This window comes from Phoenix dactylifera, chromosome 4 (genome assembly GCF_051530095.1).
Source record: "Phoenix dactylifera cultivar Ajwa chromosome 4, Ajwa_hap1_PhDact_Kaust_v1.1, whole genome shotgun sequence".
Taxonomy (NCBI): Eukaryota; Viridiplantae; Streptophyta; class Magnoliopsida; order Arecales; family Arecaceae; genus Phoenix; species Phoenix dactylifera.
Window position 1 is genome coordinate 16,771,578 of NC_143193.1, and position 18,003 is coordinate 16,789,580.

The 18,003-nt window shown below is 38.7% G+C and overlaps 1 protein-coding gene and 1 non-coding gene across 2 annotated transcripts in view; one reads left to right on the forward strand and one right to left on the reverse strand.

Annotated features, from left to right (window-relative positions):
* Window positions 1-8,577, forward strand: part of LOC149753688 (uncharacterized) — a 72,876-nt gene extending 64,299 nt beyond the window's left edge. Inside the window, exon 5 of the mRNA XM_089930366.1 lies at window positions 8,547-8,577. Within this exon, the coding sequence (XP_089786492.1) occupies window positions 8,547-8,577 (31 nt within the window). The remainder of the gene's footprint in view (window positions 1-8,546) is intronic.
* Window positions 8,578-9,962: 1,385 nt separating this feature from the next.
* On the reverse strand, window positions 9,963-10,069 carry LOC149753689 (small nucleolar RNA R71). The gene has a single exon (XR_016409310.1). It is a non-coding gene; the product is annotated as a small nucleolar RNA R71 (small nucleolar RNA).
* Window positions 10,070-18,003: the final 7,934 nt, after the last annotated feature.

The following is an 18,003-nucleotide window of genomic DNA, read 5'->3' on the forward strand; positions in this document are numbered from 1 at the left end:
CTGTAAGGTAAGTGAAGTGAAGGGCATCGTCGGGAATGATGCCCGAACTGAACGCGTTAGTGGGTTGTTATTGACCTTCCCCTCCACCAGAGTTTAGAGAATATCCCCCTTTCAAGCTGTTTTTAGGAGTTTCAGTAGTTGGAAAGATATAGTCAAATCTCAGAGTTAGACTTGTTTTGTGCATAGGCCGTTTTGGCTTTTCAAGTTGCTTACCTGACCTATTGCCGCTGATCCCCGAATAGCGGAATAGTATAGGTAAGCCATTATAGGCTTTGATTTCGAGGAAGAAATGCGAGAAAGAGCAGCTTATAATTTGGCCTACTGTGCATACTGCCCCGACCGAGGTCTTACGAACTCAGTCTTATAAATCACATAGGATCTCTCCTTATCTATCAAGGTCGATAGATTCCTTATAGGTGCATATCCTACTCCTACAGTGAACCTACTGTAGCCAATCTACACTGCATGGACCCATATGGCTAGAGACCATGTATATGTGCAGTCAAACTACAATAACCTCACTGTGAGTAGCCGAAGCATTGCAGGTCAAAGGACTAGTCATACTGCTGCAACATCAAGCAAGTCACTGACGAGTGGATAGACATCCAAGTGACTTCTTGTTTTGGTCACGCTCAGTACCCTTGTTCTCTAACAAGCACCTGCACTATTACTTCAGTGTCCCTACACCGTGGACTTGAGTCTCGTCCATCCACAGGAAAAGTAATGTGTGCACTAATCTCGTCGGATCAATCACCGTCCTCGTGATGATCCATCGATCAGGAACGTTTTAGAAATTAATCACTAATGATACATGGCTCAAATTCTCAACTCTTGAGAATATGCATCATCATCTTATTAATTCCTTGGACGATTCATAGACACAATAACAATATGAATGAAAAAGATGCCTTTCATTTATTCAATAATAAAGTCAAGTACAAATTATGTCCCAGAATTAATAATGTGTCAGCCAAAATTGGCTTCTAGGGCATACATCTAACATAGTTGCCCTATAAACCAATCATTTGATAGGTTTCTCTTTGTAATCCTCCAAATCATGTACTTTGACACTCGATATATATCAATAAAGGCATTGTGTTTCATCATTGGCTGCTTATCTGTTTTATTATTGGATGATGAACCTCATAAATTAGGACATTAGTTTTAGGGTTATGATGAACCCCATAAATTAGGACATTATATTTTGGTTTACCCTCATTCACGACATTGCATTGTGTACGGGGTATTCTGGATATGGTGGATTTTGTACAAAGGTTGTGAGTAGGTCAACAAGGAATCAGTCACTTCTAGTAAGAGAAGGTAACATCCTACTTACTCTAATCTTATCATGATTCAAGAAGCCTTTGATCAAAGCAAAATAAAAATTAGAAAGAGTTTCTAATGTTTCATTGTTTGAATTAAAATATAAAAGATTGAGAGAGACATGAATAAGTGATTGAGTTTGATATTGATCCATACTCATGCACTTATTCAGGATGTAGTATGACTGAGAGATTGAATTGCACGATAACTTGCCACTGAAGGGTATGTTTGGATTTGTCCAATACATTTTTGATCTTTCGGGTAGACATGATACGTTGCTAGACGTCAATCTTGTCTTGTGGGTTGATCGGATCAAAGAGTTTGATTAAATCAAAGCATCAGAAAGGTTCTAATTGCTAAGTCAAGTTTAGCACTAAATTGAACCTAAATTGGATTAGAGGTACTCTAATCAGGTTAGGTCAACTTGCACCTGCACCTACTGCTGGCTAAGATAAGGAACCCAATGGGTCACACACAAGAGAATTGATCAAGGGTCTAATTGGATTAGATCATGTTTGCAAGATGAACATGCTAGCACGTGTTGCAAACCCTAGCTCCTGATTCAAATTAAATTCGAATCTGATTCTTAGATTAGGTTGATCTAATATGATTAGATCATGACCTAATATGGGTTAGCCAAGAGTTGGAACCTATTTGGCTTTAATTAGAACTGATTTGATTAGGTTTAATATTTTCTTTAAGTTGGTTAAACCCAATTGGATTGGGTTTGATAGGGCCTTCACTTCTAGACCATTGGATCGCTCCCTGGATGAAGGATCTGGTCCACTGGTTGGCACCTTCATCTGGACCATTGGATGGCTTCCTGGATGAAGGATCTAGTCCACTGGTTGGCGCTTTATTTTGGACCACTGGATGGCTCTCTGGATGAAAAATCTGGACCGTTGCTCAGCGCCTGAATCTGGACCATTGGTGATGGCATCTTGCTTCTGGACCATTGGATGGAACCCTGGATGATGATGCCTTGATCTGGACTATTAGATGGCGCCTAGATCTGGACCATTGGTTTTGGTTCACTGCATTTGGGCCCTTGGATCATCAGGATTTAAGAGGGAGACGTGAGAAAGAAGTTGATACACCCTTCTCCTTAGCACCCGATCATGATGGGATGCCTCTCTTGGCACATGCCTCATCATGATGAGGTGTGTGGATGGGATGCATCCCTTTATGATGCATCCCTCCATCTCTTATAAATAAGGAGGCGCCCTGGGGTTCTAAAGATCATCCAAGAAAAAGCCTCTCCTTCTCTCTCCCTTATCCCTTCTTTCTTACAAACCTCTCTCTTTTGTCCTAGCCCAAGACAAGAGGGTCTTCTTTAGGACAAAAAGGCTAGTGAATGTTTTAGAGGTAGAAAGGAAGAAGAAAGTGAAGAAAAATCAGCCAATTAAATTCTTTGGAAGGATTGAACAACTAGAATCAAGTTTTGGTGGAGCTAGAGTCTTGAACCCATTTCTGTGTGGATCAACATTGGAGGGTGAACATTTGGGTGCCTTAGGACATCTTCAGACATATTGGATATAGCATGATAGGTTTTTATCTATATCAAGATTATATTTTCTACATTATTTGGTTATACTATTAAGGTGATCTTGGCTTATTAAGATTTCATATAAGGGGTCTTATAAGAAAATTTTATAATCTCGTATCTTCCGCTGTGCCCTAGGGCACTGGGAAACCTAACACTTTGAAGCTTGCACACTTTAGACTCATCTGCAGATGTAAAACCTTCAGGTTGTATCATATACACTTCCTCTTCTAAATCTCCATTTAGAAATGTGGTCTTTACATCCATTTGCCAGATTTTATAGTTTAAATGTGCTGCTATCGCAAGCACAATCTGAATGGACTTGAGCATTGCCACAGGAGAAAATGTCCCGTCATAGTCAATACCATAACGTCGATGATATCCTTTGGTAACCAGACGGGCTTTATAGGTCTCTACCTTTCCGTCTGCACCCTGTTTTCTTTTGAATATCCACTTACACCCTATGGGTTTAATCCCTTCGGGTGGGTCAACTAATGTCCATACATCATTGATCTTCATGGATTCTATTTTGGATTGCATGGCTCCAAGCCATTTATCAGAGTCATACCTCTGCATTGCATCCATATATGTGATCGGATCCTCATCATTTTCATCAAGTTCGATAGGATCTCCATCCCGGACCAAGAAACCGTAGTATCTATCCGGCTGACATGGTACTCTACCTGATCGCCTTAATGGTGCATCTAAGATGGGTTCTGGATCTGATCTAATCAACTCCGACTCAATTGGCTCAGTGGATGGTGTCGGGTCTTATACATGTTGAACTTCTCTAAGCTCAACATTAGAGCTTTTAGTTCCTACACTAAGAAATTCTTTCTCTAGGAAAATAGCTCTATTGCTTACGAACAATTTTTGTTCTTCAGCAAAGTAGAAGTAATATCCTTTAGTTTCTTTAGGATAACCAACAAAGAAACATATATCAGACTTGGATTCAAGTTTGTCTGTCTTCAAACGTTTGACATACGCTGGACACCCCCAAACCCTAAGGTGAGAGAGCTTCGGCTTACGTCCAGTCTACATCTCATGCGGTGTTTTATTTACAGACTTACTTGGAACCTTATTTTGAATATAGCAGACTGACTCAAGAGCATATCCCCAAAAGGATATGGGCAGATCAGCAAACCTCGTCATGGATCGAACCATGTCTAACAGAGTTCGATTTTTTCTTTTCGACACACCATTATATTGTGATGTACCAGGAGGAGTCCATTACGAGAGAATTCCATTTTCTCCTAGATATATCAAAAACTCACTGGTGAGGTATTCACCTCCTCGATCTGATCGAAGAGTTTTAATACTCTTTCCAGTTTGTTTTTCTACATCATTACGATATAATTTGAATATTTCAAATGATTCAGATTTATGTCTCATTAAATAGACATAACCATACCTAGAAAGGTTGTCTGTAAACGTAATAAAATATGAATATCCACCTCTAGCATTTGTGCTCATTGGCCCACATACATCAGAATATACAAGGGTCAATAAGTTACTGGCTCGTTCACCTTTTTCGGTAAAAGGTGATTTGGTCATTTTACCAAGAAGGCATGATTCACAGGTTGTCAATGATTCACAATCATTAACATCGAGGATTTCCTCTTTACTTAACATGTTCATCCTGTTCTTGTTAATATGACCTAGTCTATGATGCCAAAGGTAGACATCCGTGACATTATCTATTCTAGGGCGCTTATTGGACTTGTACATTATATGAATGGGCTGTGACAAAATGTAAATGCCATTACTCAGAGTTCCATTCATTACAGAAGCACCATTCCAAATGATATTGCAATGATCCTTTTTTATTGATATTTCATAACCATTTTTGGCCAAAAGGCCTACAGAAATGACATTCAATAAAAAACTTGGACAATAGTGATAATCACTAAGGACATTTACATGAGAGCTGAATTCAAGTTTAAGAATTCCTAAAGCTAGAATTGGAACTGATCTTCCATCTCCAACATTTAGGAACCTTTCTCCTTATTCAAACCTCTCACTGACTTGTAGCCCTTGCAACGAATTGCAAATATTAAAAGGACTACCAGTATCCAATACCCAGGTCGAATTATCACAAATAGAAAAATTGCAAGGTGTTATCATATAAGTACCTTGATTGGCAACTGATTGCCCACTTTTCTTAGGCTGGTTCGGATTGAGGGATGCAATGTAAAGGGGACAGTTCCTCTTCCAATGTCCTTGCTTCTTACAGAAGAAGCACTCTGCCTTGCTCTGATCAGCCTTTTTATTCTTTTTCTGACTAGGCTGAGCATGGTGCACCTATTTCTTTTGGATTTTATTTTTTTTTCCTTTCTTAAAGGTATCACGACCTCTGGACGAACCTCCCACTAAATTCACCGACCCTTTTAGGAGTTGGTGATCATTCTCAAAAGTTTGTAGTAAACCCAACAATTGGTGATAATTTACTACCAGTTTTGTCATACGAAAGTTGGTAAGAAATGGGCAGTACGAACTAGGATGAGAATTCAGTATAGCATCCTTTCCCAATTGATCATGTAGGGGAGATCCAAAAGTGCCTAGGCGCTCGATTAACTCAATCATGTACAATACATGATCGGTCACCGAAGCCCCATCCTTCATACGTGCGCTGAAAATAGCACAACTTTTAGTTTTCTATACCAATTATTGAAGTTGGGACCAGTCAACTTGTCATTATCCAATAATGAGCGAAGCGACAAATTAGTGGCCATTTCTGTATAAAAGAAAATTTGGCTATTAGTATATGAATTGACTAAACACATTAGACTTGGACTTTAGTCTAAAGGTACTTCCACTATTTTATACAAATTGGTAGCCTCTACCTCCAATTCGAAAAATTACTCTTAATACTTTAGTGGGCACTAGAACCCAATAGATCGCATATAGGCCCGAGTGTGGCTCGGCTAACCCATATGCACCTATTGGTAGGTTCTTAACCAATTGCTTCACCAAGCAACTTCTAGTGATGATTTTGCCCTAGGTTTTTCGGCAGGCGTGTGGCGCCTCCACCGAATACCCTAGTCAGGTCCAACCATTAAATGATAGGGTTAAGTCTAATCAACTAATAGACGACCAAGCCCGAGTGTGGCTCGGCTCATCTGACCGCCTATTAAAGGTACACTTAACTCATCATACATTGAGTGACAATTTCAATGCTTGATAAGTACCAGGCGTGTGCCTTCAATAATTATCAAAATATTGGACCCATTATCACCCAACTTAATGGGAGGCTATGACCTAGTTATCAGCATAACTATTTTATTTTAAGGACCTAATAATTTTAGAGAATTTTATAATTAGGATAGATGAGAAGATCCGGTTAGTCTAATTTCTCCCACTGACTTCACCAAATCAGATTAGACTGAAACCGGTTAAGGAGGCACCTAAATCAGTCAAACTGATTTTTCTTATAGGCATGGGCTAACTCGAATCATTAAGTAATCCAATCAAAATGTGATTGACCATGTCGGCCAGGTAAGTGAGATCGGTGGAAGGGATATGTCATTAACTCGACAAAGACGAATCAGTGCGAGTAGCTCCCAATTAAAAACTACTGGTCAAAACTGCCAAACTTACCTTAGACACCGACTGGTTAATCAATTTCGATTTGATTACTCAAATGACTTGGGCTACACCTCTGAGCCTAAATCAAGTTCCATCTTGGTCTAATCAAAGACATGGACTTGATCCATCTACAATTATTGTAAATTGACCTAGAATTTTTTTGATCTAATCTAGTTACTACTTAATTAGATTTGATCAATTAATTCTATTTGTCCATGTATGTGATGAGAGTACAAAAGTAAAATTTTCATATTATCTTAATTAGTATTATAGCTAATCTTTATTAATAAAATTGATTAATTAATGTTTTATTGTGTCTGGGTGCATGTAATTCAAAAGATCCAATAACGTTGGATTTGAGCTCAATGCCTGGCAGCCCGTGCTCAACAAATCCCTAGCGTCTCATCTGAGCCTCACGTTGCCCGTCATCCATCATGCAATCCATATCACTGCATCCAGCTGATTCAGCCAGCATTAGTGCCCGCATCATGAAGATCCCAGCTCATCCACAACGGCCATCCACGTATTCCATGCATCCGTTCGGTTCATCCCAGCAGCTGAACAGCTCCCAAAACGTCCGCGTCCCACGTATTCCAAGCGGCATCCGATCATCTGCCCAAATCTTCAACTTCTCAACATCCCTCCACTTCCTTTACAGCAAATAAATTCCAGCCATTAGAGGAGTCTTCTCAGCTTCCCAACCGTCGCCACATTCCATCTGTTCGAGCCAGCGGCCGTGAGGAGCTTCCCAACGGTCATCCACGTTTCCTTCATCCCATCGTCCGTGGCTTCCAACGAACAGACAACGCTCCAATCTCATCTTCCCAACCGACCGTGGATCTTCCAAGCATCGTGGCATCTCATCCGCATCCCACCTCAGCAGCATTCCAGCTTCTGCGATCTCCCAAAGTCGATTCAACTTCATTCATCCCGCATCTCAAGCAAACAAAGGGAGGCCACGGGTTCTGCATTCAAATCCATGCATTTCAACTGCGACCCCGATCCGTATTCCCAGCCACACCTTCAACAGGCTTAACATGCTATAAAAGGAAGGAGGAGGACGGGAGCAAGGGGGATGAGGAGAGAGAGGACGGAGCAAAGAAGGAGGAGGAGGAGAACCATCGGGTGGAGGCGAGAAGCAGCCGACGGAAGAGGACGGGCGGCCAGCAGGATCCATCCGGGAGCATCTCCTCTTCCAATTTTCCCAGCCGAGCAAGAGAAGGAGGAGGCCTTCCATTTTTGGGGATCATCCGGTGAAGGAAAAGGAGAAGGACACGGAGCAAGGGGGAGCCAACATCCACACCTTTCCCAGCCGAGCGAGAGAGGAGAAGAGGCCACGGAGAGAAAACAGAGTGCCCTATTTTCTGAACCAAAGAAAGAAAAAAAAAGGGGATTTATGCTTTATTTTATTTATTCTATGCTAATTCCTTTTATAAAAATGCTTGCATCTCATATGGATAGCTAAATCTCTCTTAGCTAAGGCTAGGGAATAGCCTAGTATTTTTTCATGTATTCTTTTAATCATCAATTAAAATTTTAATATCATTTATGTGCAGTGAATGTTTAGGAATTACTTTAAACTTATACATTTGTTTGATCTGTTATTTCCCCCAGGGTATAACAGATGCTTAGAAATCCCTGCAGTCTAAAGTAAAATTAATGCAATATTGTCCATAAAGATCCATTTATTTATGATTTTCACCGCTTTATTCTTCAGTTAGGTCTTCACTCAGATCTAACTGAGGTAATAGGTGATTAAAAGAAATGCATGAAGAAGTACTAAGTTGAATCCCGATGCCTTAGTTATCCCAAGCTGAATATAAATTAGCCTTTAGTTTTTGTTTATAGTCAAATCCCTGTGGATACGATCTCGGACTCATCGAGAATATTACTTCGCTACACCCTATACTTGGGGTATCCTACTTTTAATTTCTCTTTTAAAAAGAACAAGATAAAAATTGTAGCAAGTTTTTGGCGCCGTTGCCGGGGATTTGCAACGTGCAAACGAGAACAAGGCTGAAAATTTCAATTTTTAATTTATAGTTCTTCAATTTTTCTTTATTTTTAACATGGTTGAAATTTCAAATCTTTTCAGATTCAAGGACGACACAAAGCGGGACCAGTAACAAGGAAGATCAAGATCGCATTTTTGGATTTCCGGAGTGAACGAACTCTGGCCGTGAGTATTTAAATTAATTTTTCTGTTTTGTTCATACTAGTCCTATTTTTCCTAGATTAGAATTTTACTCTTGTTTAAAAAAATTAAAAAAAAATTAATAATTAAAATAATAATAAAATAAATAAAAATAAAAATTAAAAATTAAAAAAAAAATAAGCTAGTTTGCTTGATCAACTATTCAAATGCAATATAATGTCATGACATAAAATGTTAAAAATTTTTCTTGATTGTTGCATATAGTATAAAGCATTTGCATAAAATAATCTAAGGGTTGAACCCATTAAAAAGATAAAGTCGGGATTTCATCACTCGTCCTTAGCCCAAAAATCATCCCAGTGCATAAATATCCTAAGCCTAATTAAAATCAACTAGACATTGGCCCCTAAGAATATTCGAGCTCAATAGGACGAAGACCACTGAAAGTTGCACCAATTTCGCTCTATGGCCCTGGTCGATGTCTAGACAAGCTTTGTCCCTCTAAGTGATTGAAGGGAGACAGTTTCTGTTCGAGGAAAGTGGATTTTAAGTGGGACCTTTGTTACACGCATCGTGACCCCTCCACTTACCTGGGAGCTTACCTGGTCGACTAAGGTTACTAGACCGGATTGGAGGCTTAGGTGTCCTCTTCAAACCAGTTAGGAGCTGTCTAGAATATTTAGGAAAACATTAGAAATTGTTGGGTGATGTTTTAATGCATAATTTTAATTAAATTTTTGTTCGTGTGTTTGTTTAGATCTCTTTAGGTGGTACTTGTACCAACCCCAAATAAAAATAATAATAATAATAAATAAAAAAATAATAAAATATATAAATAAAATAAAATTTCAGTATATGCTGTTGTGGGAGAGAGATAAAATGAATAGATTATTTCGAGTTGAATCAAGAGATAAAAATTTAATTGTTCAAAATTCAAATAATCAAATGGAAGATAATGGTAGTAATCAGGGAGATAATGAATTTCAAGATGACTTACCTATTAGAACACTTCGTGATTATCTACAACCCACTAGGACTAGTACCCCATCCTGTATGGTTATTCCTACTGCTGCGGGAGCTTTTGATATGAAACCAGGAATAATCCAATTACTCCCAAAGTTTCACGGACTTGATTCTGAAAGTCCCTATTTGCATCTCAAAGAATTTGATGAAGTGTGTTCAACACTTCATTTCAATGATGTCACTGAAGAGGTAGTTAAACTTAAGTTATTTCCTTTTTCTTTAAAAGAAAAAGCTAAGTCATGGTTACACTCCTTAAGGCCTAGGACCATAGCTACCTGGCAAAAAATGACAAGAGAATTTTTAAAGAAATTCTTCCCAACACATAAAACAAACACACTTAGAAGAAATATCATGAACTTTGCACAAAAAGATGGAGAGACATTTTTTCAGTGTTGGGAAAGATTTAAGGACCTTCTGCTTGCTTGCCCACATCATGGATATGAAATTTGGAGGGTCATTAGTTTCTTTTATGATGGGTTGTCCTCCAATATGAGACAATTTGTAGAAATGATGTGTAACGGTGAATTCATGAGTAAGGAACCAAATGAAGCCTGGGATTATTTTGATCTTTTAGCAGAAAATGCACAAGCTTGGGATACAACAGATAAAAATGAAAAATCTAAAATAGCACCTAATGCAAAAGGAGGAATATATCTTATTAAAGATGATAATGATGTCAATATAAAAATTGCTAATCTGACTAGGAAGGTTGAAGCCATGGAATTAAGCAAGGCCAATATAGGAAAAGCACAAACTATTGTTGAAAGTATATGTGGAATTTGTGAGAGTAATGCACATGTGACCAAGGATTGTCCTACAATCCCTGCTTTTCAAGAAGTATTGGATGATCAAGCAAATTTCACCAATACTTATAAAAGACCATTTCCAGAATCATATAATCCTAATTGGCAAAACCATCCTAACTTTAGTTGGAGACATGGACCCACTGCCAATGAATCTCAAGGAAATTCTGTTCCTACTCCTTATGTGACACCACATAGGAAATCCCTTGAAGATACTTTGCAAACCTTCATGCAAGGGCAGACTCAAATAAATCAGAATACAATGCAATCACTCCAAGAACTTAAAAATTCTGTAGGTAGAATTGAGGCTCAACTCAATGTTAGGGAAAAAGGGACATTTCCAGCCCAACCTCAATCTAACCCAAAGGGTCAACATGAGGTCCATGAAACAAGTTCATCCCAACCAAAATTTGAACAAGTTAAGTCTGTCACAACCCTTCGTAGTAGAAAAATAATTAACAAAGAAATTCCAATGAAGGATGACAAACCTGAAAAATCCATTGAGAAGAAGGATGAAGATGATAATGAACAAGATGATCCAATACCTCATCATAAAATATTTGCTCCATTCCCTCAGCGCTTGCTTGCGGCTAAAAAAGGAGTACCTGATCAAAAAATTTTGGATATCTTTAAACAAGTAAAGATTAACATTCCTCTATTAGATGCCATTAAGCAGATCCCATCTTATGCCAAATTTTTAAAAGATCTTTGTACCATAAAGCGAAAGCTTTACGTACAAAAGAAAGCTTTTCTAACTGAACAGGTGAGTGCTATTCTCAAACACAACACCCCACCTAAATATGAAGATCCTGGTTGTCCTACCATATCTTGCATCATAGGAAACTTCAGGATACAACGAGCCCTTCTGGATTTAGGTGCAAGTGTTAACTTACTGCCCTATTCAGTTTATGAACAATTAGGACTTGGTGAACTAAAACCCACCAAGGTTACTCTCCAACTTGCCGATCGATCTATAAAGATACCAAGAGGAGTAGTCGAGGATGTACTTGTCCAAATTGATAAATTCTATTCTTCAGTCGACTTCATAGTATTAGATACCCAGCCTGTCATGAATTGTACCACTCCAATACCTGTCATTCTAGGCCGCCCATTTCTAGCTACTTCCAATGCTTTGATCAACTGTCGAAATGGAATAATGAAAATATCATTTGGAAATATGACTATAGATTTTAATATATTTAACATTTGCAAACAACCCGATAATGACAACGAAAATGATGAGATTCATGGAGTTAATCTGATCGACTCCATTGTAGAAGATGCTCTTGTCCAATCTCTTTCTTCTGATCCTTTAGAAACATGCCTAACTCATTTCGGAAATACAGATATAAACCAAAATTTTAGAGAAATCAGTGCTATATTAGATTCAGCTCCTTTGTTGGATACAGATCGGTGAAAATCTCGTTTCGAAGAATTGCCCCCACGCAATAATAGTCCTCTACCATCTAGTGTTCAAGCACCTAAACTTGAGCTAAAACCTTTGCCATCTGAGCTCAAGTACGCATACCTTGGTCAAGAAGAGACTTTTCCTGTGATCATATCATCCCAACTCGAACAAAGTCAAGAACTAAAATTATTAGAAATTCTCAAAGAGCATAAGGGAGCAATAGGGTGGACAATTGCTGATATCAAGGGAATTAGTCCCTCAATTTGCACTCATAGAATCCACCTAGAAGCTGATGCCAAACCTTCTCGTCAACCTCAACGTCGATTGAACCCAAACATGAAGGATGTGGTTAGGGCAGAAGTTCTAAAACTTCTGGATGCGGGTATGATCTACCCAATTTCAGATAGTAAATGGGTAAGTCCAACCCAAGTGGTCCCGAAAAAATCTGGTGTTACTGTAGTCAAAAATGCCAACAATGAATTAGTTCCAACTAGGGTCCCCACTAGTTGGCGTGTATGCATTGATTATAGAAAACTTAATTCTGTCACTAGGAAGGATCACTTTCCTCTACCTTTTATTGATCAAATCTTAGAAAGGTTGGCAGGACATAAATTTTATTGCTTCCTAGATGGCTATTCCGGTTATAACTAAATTGCAATTGATCCTGAAGATCAGGAAAAGACCACTTTTACATGTCCTTTTGGCACATTTGCTTACAAGAGAATGCCTTTTGGATTATGTAATGCTCCTGCAACCTTCCAAAGATGCATGCTCAGTATTTTCTCTGACATGGTTGAGCGTTTTTTGGAAGTCTTCATGGATGATTTTTCGGTTTTCGGCTCCTCTTTTGAAAACTGTGTGGACCATTTAAGGCTAGTCTTAATTCGGTGTGAGGAGAAGAATCTAATCTTAAACTGGGAAAAGTGCCATTTCATGGTAACTAGGGGAATTGTTCTCGGGCATGTCATTTCATCTGAAGGGATTGAAGTAAACAAGGCTAAAATTGACTTAATTGCTAACTTACCCAACCCAAAAACTATCAAAGATATACGCTCATTTTTGGGTCATGCTGGATTTTATAGGAGATTCATTAAAGATTTTAGCTCAATATCTAAACCCTTATGTAATCTCCTTCAAAAGGAAACCCAATTTGTGTGGTCTGAAGAATGTCAAAGAGCTTTTGATAAACTTAAAAGCTTGCTGACCTCTGCTCCCATCATGCAACCACCTGACTGGTCGCTTCCTTTTGAAATTATGTGTGATGCTAGTGAATATGCAGTTGGGGTAGTTCTAGGGCAAAGAAAAGAAAGGAAGCCCTATGTTATCTACTATGCAAGTAAGACTTTAAATAGTGCACAAATGAATTACACCACTACGGAAAAGGAATTACTCGCCGTAGTATTTGCATTAGACAAATTTAGGTCTTACTTGATTGGATCCAAAATCATTATCTACACTGACCACGCTGCCCTTAAGTACCTTCTTTTAAAAAAGGATGCTAAGGCGCGTTTGCTTAGGTGGATCCTTCTACTCCAAGAATTTTTTCTAGAAATAAGAGATAAAAAGGGGGTAGAGAATGTAGTGGCTGATCACTTGTCCCGTCTCATTCTTCCAGATTCCATAGACAATTCACCCATAAGAGACACTTTTCCTGATGAACAACTCTTTGGGATCACGTCATCACCCTGGTTTGCAGACATTGCAAATTTTCTTGTCACGGGTGAACTCCCGATTCATTGGAATGAACAGGATAAAAGAAAATTTCTGACCGAAATAAAAAATTTCTTCTGGGATGATCCTTATCTTTTCAAATACTGCCCAGACCAAATTATTAGGAGATGTGTACCTAATGACGAATTTATTAGTGTCATTTCCTTTTGTCATTCTAAAGCTTGCGGTGGTCATTTCTCTGCTAAGAAAACGGCTGCAAAAATTTTACAGTGCGGTTTCTATTGGCCCACCTTATTCAAAGATTTCCATAACTTTTGCAAAGCTTGTGAGCGTTGTCAAAAGTTAGGTGGGATAACTCATAGGAATATGATGCCCCTCAACCCAATTTTAATTATCGAAATATTTGATTGTTGGGGAATTGATTTTATGGGTCCATTTCCTCCTTCATTCGGAAATTTGTACATTTTAGTAGCTGTAGATTATGTCTCCAAATGGATTGAGGCAATTCCTTGTAAGCATAATGACCATAAAACTGTTTTAAAATTTTTAAAAGAAAACATTCTTTCCAGATTCGGAACGCCTCGAGCCATCATCAGTGATGGGGGTTCACACTTCTGTAATAAGCCTTTTGAGGCTTTAATGCGAAAATATGGGATCACCCATAAAGTTGCCACCCCTTATCATCCACAAACAAGTGGACAAGTTGAAGTATCCAATCGATCAATTAAGAATATTCTGGAAAAAATGGTTAACCCAAATCGCAAAGACTGGTCTTTGCATTTAACTGATGCACTTTGGGCTTATCGTACTGCTTTTAAAAGCCCGATTGGTATGTCTCCATACCGTTTTATTTTTGGCAAACCGTGTCACTTGCTTGTGGAATTGGAGCATAGGGCCTACTGGGCTATTAAGAGATTTAATTTCGATATGGATAAGGCTAGTTCACTACGCAAACTTCAACTTAACGAACTAGAGGAAATCAGGAATGAAGCATATGAGAATGCTCGAATTTATAAGAACAAAATGAAAGTCTTTCATGATAGAAATATTATAAGGAAAACATTTGAGCCTTCCCAGAAAGTTCTATTGTATAATTCAAGACTTCATTTATTTCCAGAAAAATTGAGATCTAGGTGGACCGGCCCGTTTATAGTTAAAACTGTTTATCCTTATGGAACTGTTGAGATAGAGAATCCAAACAATGGTAATATTTTTAAAGTAAATAGGCAACGTTTGAAGTTATTTTTGGAAAACTTTACCCCAGAGGTTGAATCGACCAATCTGGGAGATCCTGTTTATCAGGATTGATCTCTATATCTGCTAGAGATCCTCTGTTTGTATCATAATTTGTCTTTCTTCCATTTTCTGTTAATATCACAATTGGAGAGCAACAACAGTATGCAGTCATTCTATCAGGTAAATTCTCACCTTCAGCCTTATTATCCTTCATACAATCATTAATGCCATATTTCATGCATTCATGTTGCGACATTGGGGACAATGTTGAAATTAAGTTGGGGGGAGAGATTACTGTATTTTTCTATATATTATACCAATTGTCATATCTTAAAAAAAAATATTAAAAAATTAAAATAAAAATATATATATAAATAAATAAATAAAAAATAAAAATATAATTTTTTTCATAGAATTAAACATGTGCAGCTATTAAGGCAAGGAGCACATTATGACTTATCAGAGACCTATTACTAGATCCCCACACAAGTATTCAATGACAATAGGAAAGCCTCAGGAGTTCACTTGTGTTACCTATTTGTTTGTTGATCTTATTCGCAAGAGAAGTACGAGTGTCCTTGTTCTAAAGTTCATGATTTGGTTTTCTCATAAAGATAGAGTTTGAAATTCCCGGCTAGATCACCTAGGTGCTTTATGTTCTGACCTTGGTTGACCTATTGTCACAATACAGTCATATCTTAATATATATATATATAATTAAAAAGAGAGAGAGAGAGAGAGAGAGAGAGAAATAATACAGTTTGTCTTCACTGAGTAACCGGGCCTCTTGCCTATAAAGCAGCGAGTGTTCGCGTAAAAAGGTGAAAATGACTGAAATAAGTGACTAGTCTGGCCTCGTGGCGTAGTCTGGTTTGAGTAATTAAGTCTGAGGGGTGTTTCACCTAATGCCTTGAGCCAACTGGATCAAGAGTCATTGACCCAAAGCTTGTTACATGGACCTTACTAGAGCCTAATGGAGTTAGATTGTTGTAATCACTGTTAAAAAAAAAAAGAAAAAAAAAAGAGTGGGTTAGTTAAACTAAAACCAAGTGACATGTGGATGACTGGTTTGACTCCATTGTTTTAGAACTCTGTGTTCCTGGGATGTCTAGTTGGGATTGATAGCTTCATTTTTATATGCGAACCATTCTGGACAAATAACATGTGATATTCAAAAAATTTAGTGGATCGGGAGCTAACAAATGGTAGTTAACACTTGTGAATTTGAGTAGTGCACCTAGAACTCAAGAGGTACCCAATTGTGGTGGAGGTATAGATTTTCTGAGACGTCACATTTTCATTTGCCTTAAGGGTTGCTATGATTTAAAGTATCTTTTAAACATAAAAACGATGTTTGTGGGTAACATCACTGCAAACCCTCACGAGACAACACTCGTCCACTAGGGTAACCTAGGGGTTTAACGGCTTGTTGCACGTGCTAAGTGCAATCGTAATGCTCTACGAAAGTGAGTATTTATTTTAATTCATGCATATTTATATATATTAATAAAATAAACAATACTTTTGCACCCTCATTTTATCATTTTCACACTAAATTGCTAGAGACTAGCAATAAGCTAGTTGGGGGGTGTGATGAGAGTACAAAAGTGAAATTTTCATATTATCTTAATTAGTATTATAGCTAATCTTCATTAATAAAATTGATTAATTAATGTTTTATTGTGTCTGGGTGCATGTAATTCAAAAGACCCAATAATGTTGGATTTGAGCTCAATGCCTGGCAGCCCGTGCTCAACAAATCCCTAGCGTCTCATCTGAGCCTCACGTTGCCCGTCATCCATCATGCAATCCATATCACTGCGTCCAGCTGATTCAGCCAGCATTAGTGCCCGCATCATGAAGATCCCAGCTCATCCACAACGGCCATCCACGTATTCCATGCATCCGTTCGGTTCATCCCAGTAGCTGAACAGCTCCCAAACCGTCCGCGTCCCACGTATTCCAAGCGGCATCCGATCATCTGCCCAAATCTTCAACTTCTCAACATCCCTCCACTTCCTTTACAGCAAATAAATTCCAGCCATTAGAGGAGTCTTCTCAGCTTCCCAACCTTCGCCACATTCCATCTGTTCGAGCCAGCGGCCGTGAGGAGCTTCCCAACGGTCATCCACGTTTCCTTCATCCCATCGTCCGTGGCTTCCAACGAACAGACAACGCTCCAATCTCATCTTCCCAACCGACCGTGGATCTTCCAAGCATCGTGGCATCTCATCCGCATCCCGCCTCAGCAGCATTCCAGCTTCTGCGATCTCCCAAAGTCGATTCAACTTCATTCATCCCGCATCTCAAGCAAACAAAGGGAGGCCACGGGTTCTGCATTCAAATCCATGCGTTTCAACTGCGACCCCGATCCGTATTCCCAGCCACACCTTCAACAGGCTTAACATGCTATAAAAGGAAGGAGGAGGACGGGAGCAAGGGGGATGAGGAGAGAGAGGACGGAGCAAAGAAGGAGGAGGAGGAGAACCATCGGGTGGAGGCGAGAAGCAGCCGACGGAAGAGGACAGGCGGCCAGCAGGATCCATCCGGGAGCATCTCCTCTTCCAATTTTCCCAGCCGAGCAAGAGAAGGAGGAGGCCTTCCATTTTTGGGGATCATCCGGTGAAGGAAAAGGAGAAGGACACGGAGCAAGGGGGAGCCAACATCCACACCTTTCCCAGCCGAGCGAGAGAGGAGAAGAGGCCACGGAGAGAAAACAGAGTGCCCTATTTTCTGAACCAAAGAAAGAAAAAAAAGGGGATTTATGCTTTATTTTATTTATTCTATGCTAATTCCTTTTATAAAAATGCTTGCATCTCATATGGATAGCTAAATCTCTCTTAGCTAAGGCTAGGGAATAGCCTAGTATTTTTTCATGTATTCTTTTAATCATCAATTAAAATTTTAATATCATTTATGTGCAGTGAATGTTTAGGAATTACTTTAAACTTATACATTTGTTTGTTCTGTTATTTCCCCCAGGATATAACAGATGCTTAGAAATCCCGGTAGTCTAAAGTAAAATTAATGCAATACTGTCCATAAAGATCCATTTATTTATGATTTTCACCGCTTTATTCTTCAGTTAGGTCTTCACTCAGATCTAACTGAGGTAATAGGTGATTAAAAGAAATGCATGAAGAAGTACTAAGTTGAATCCGGATGCCTTAGTTATCCCAAGCTGAATATAAATTAGCCTTTAGTTTTTGTTCATAGTCAAATCCCTGTGGATACGATCTCGGACTCATCGAGAATA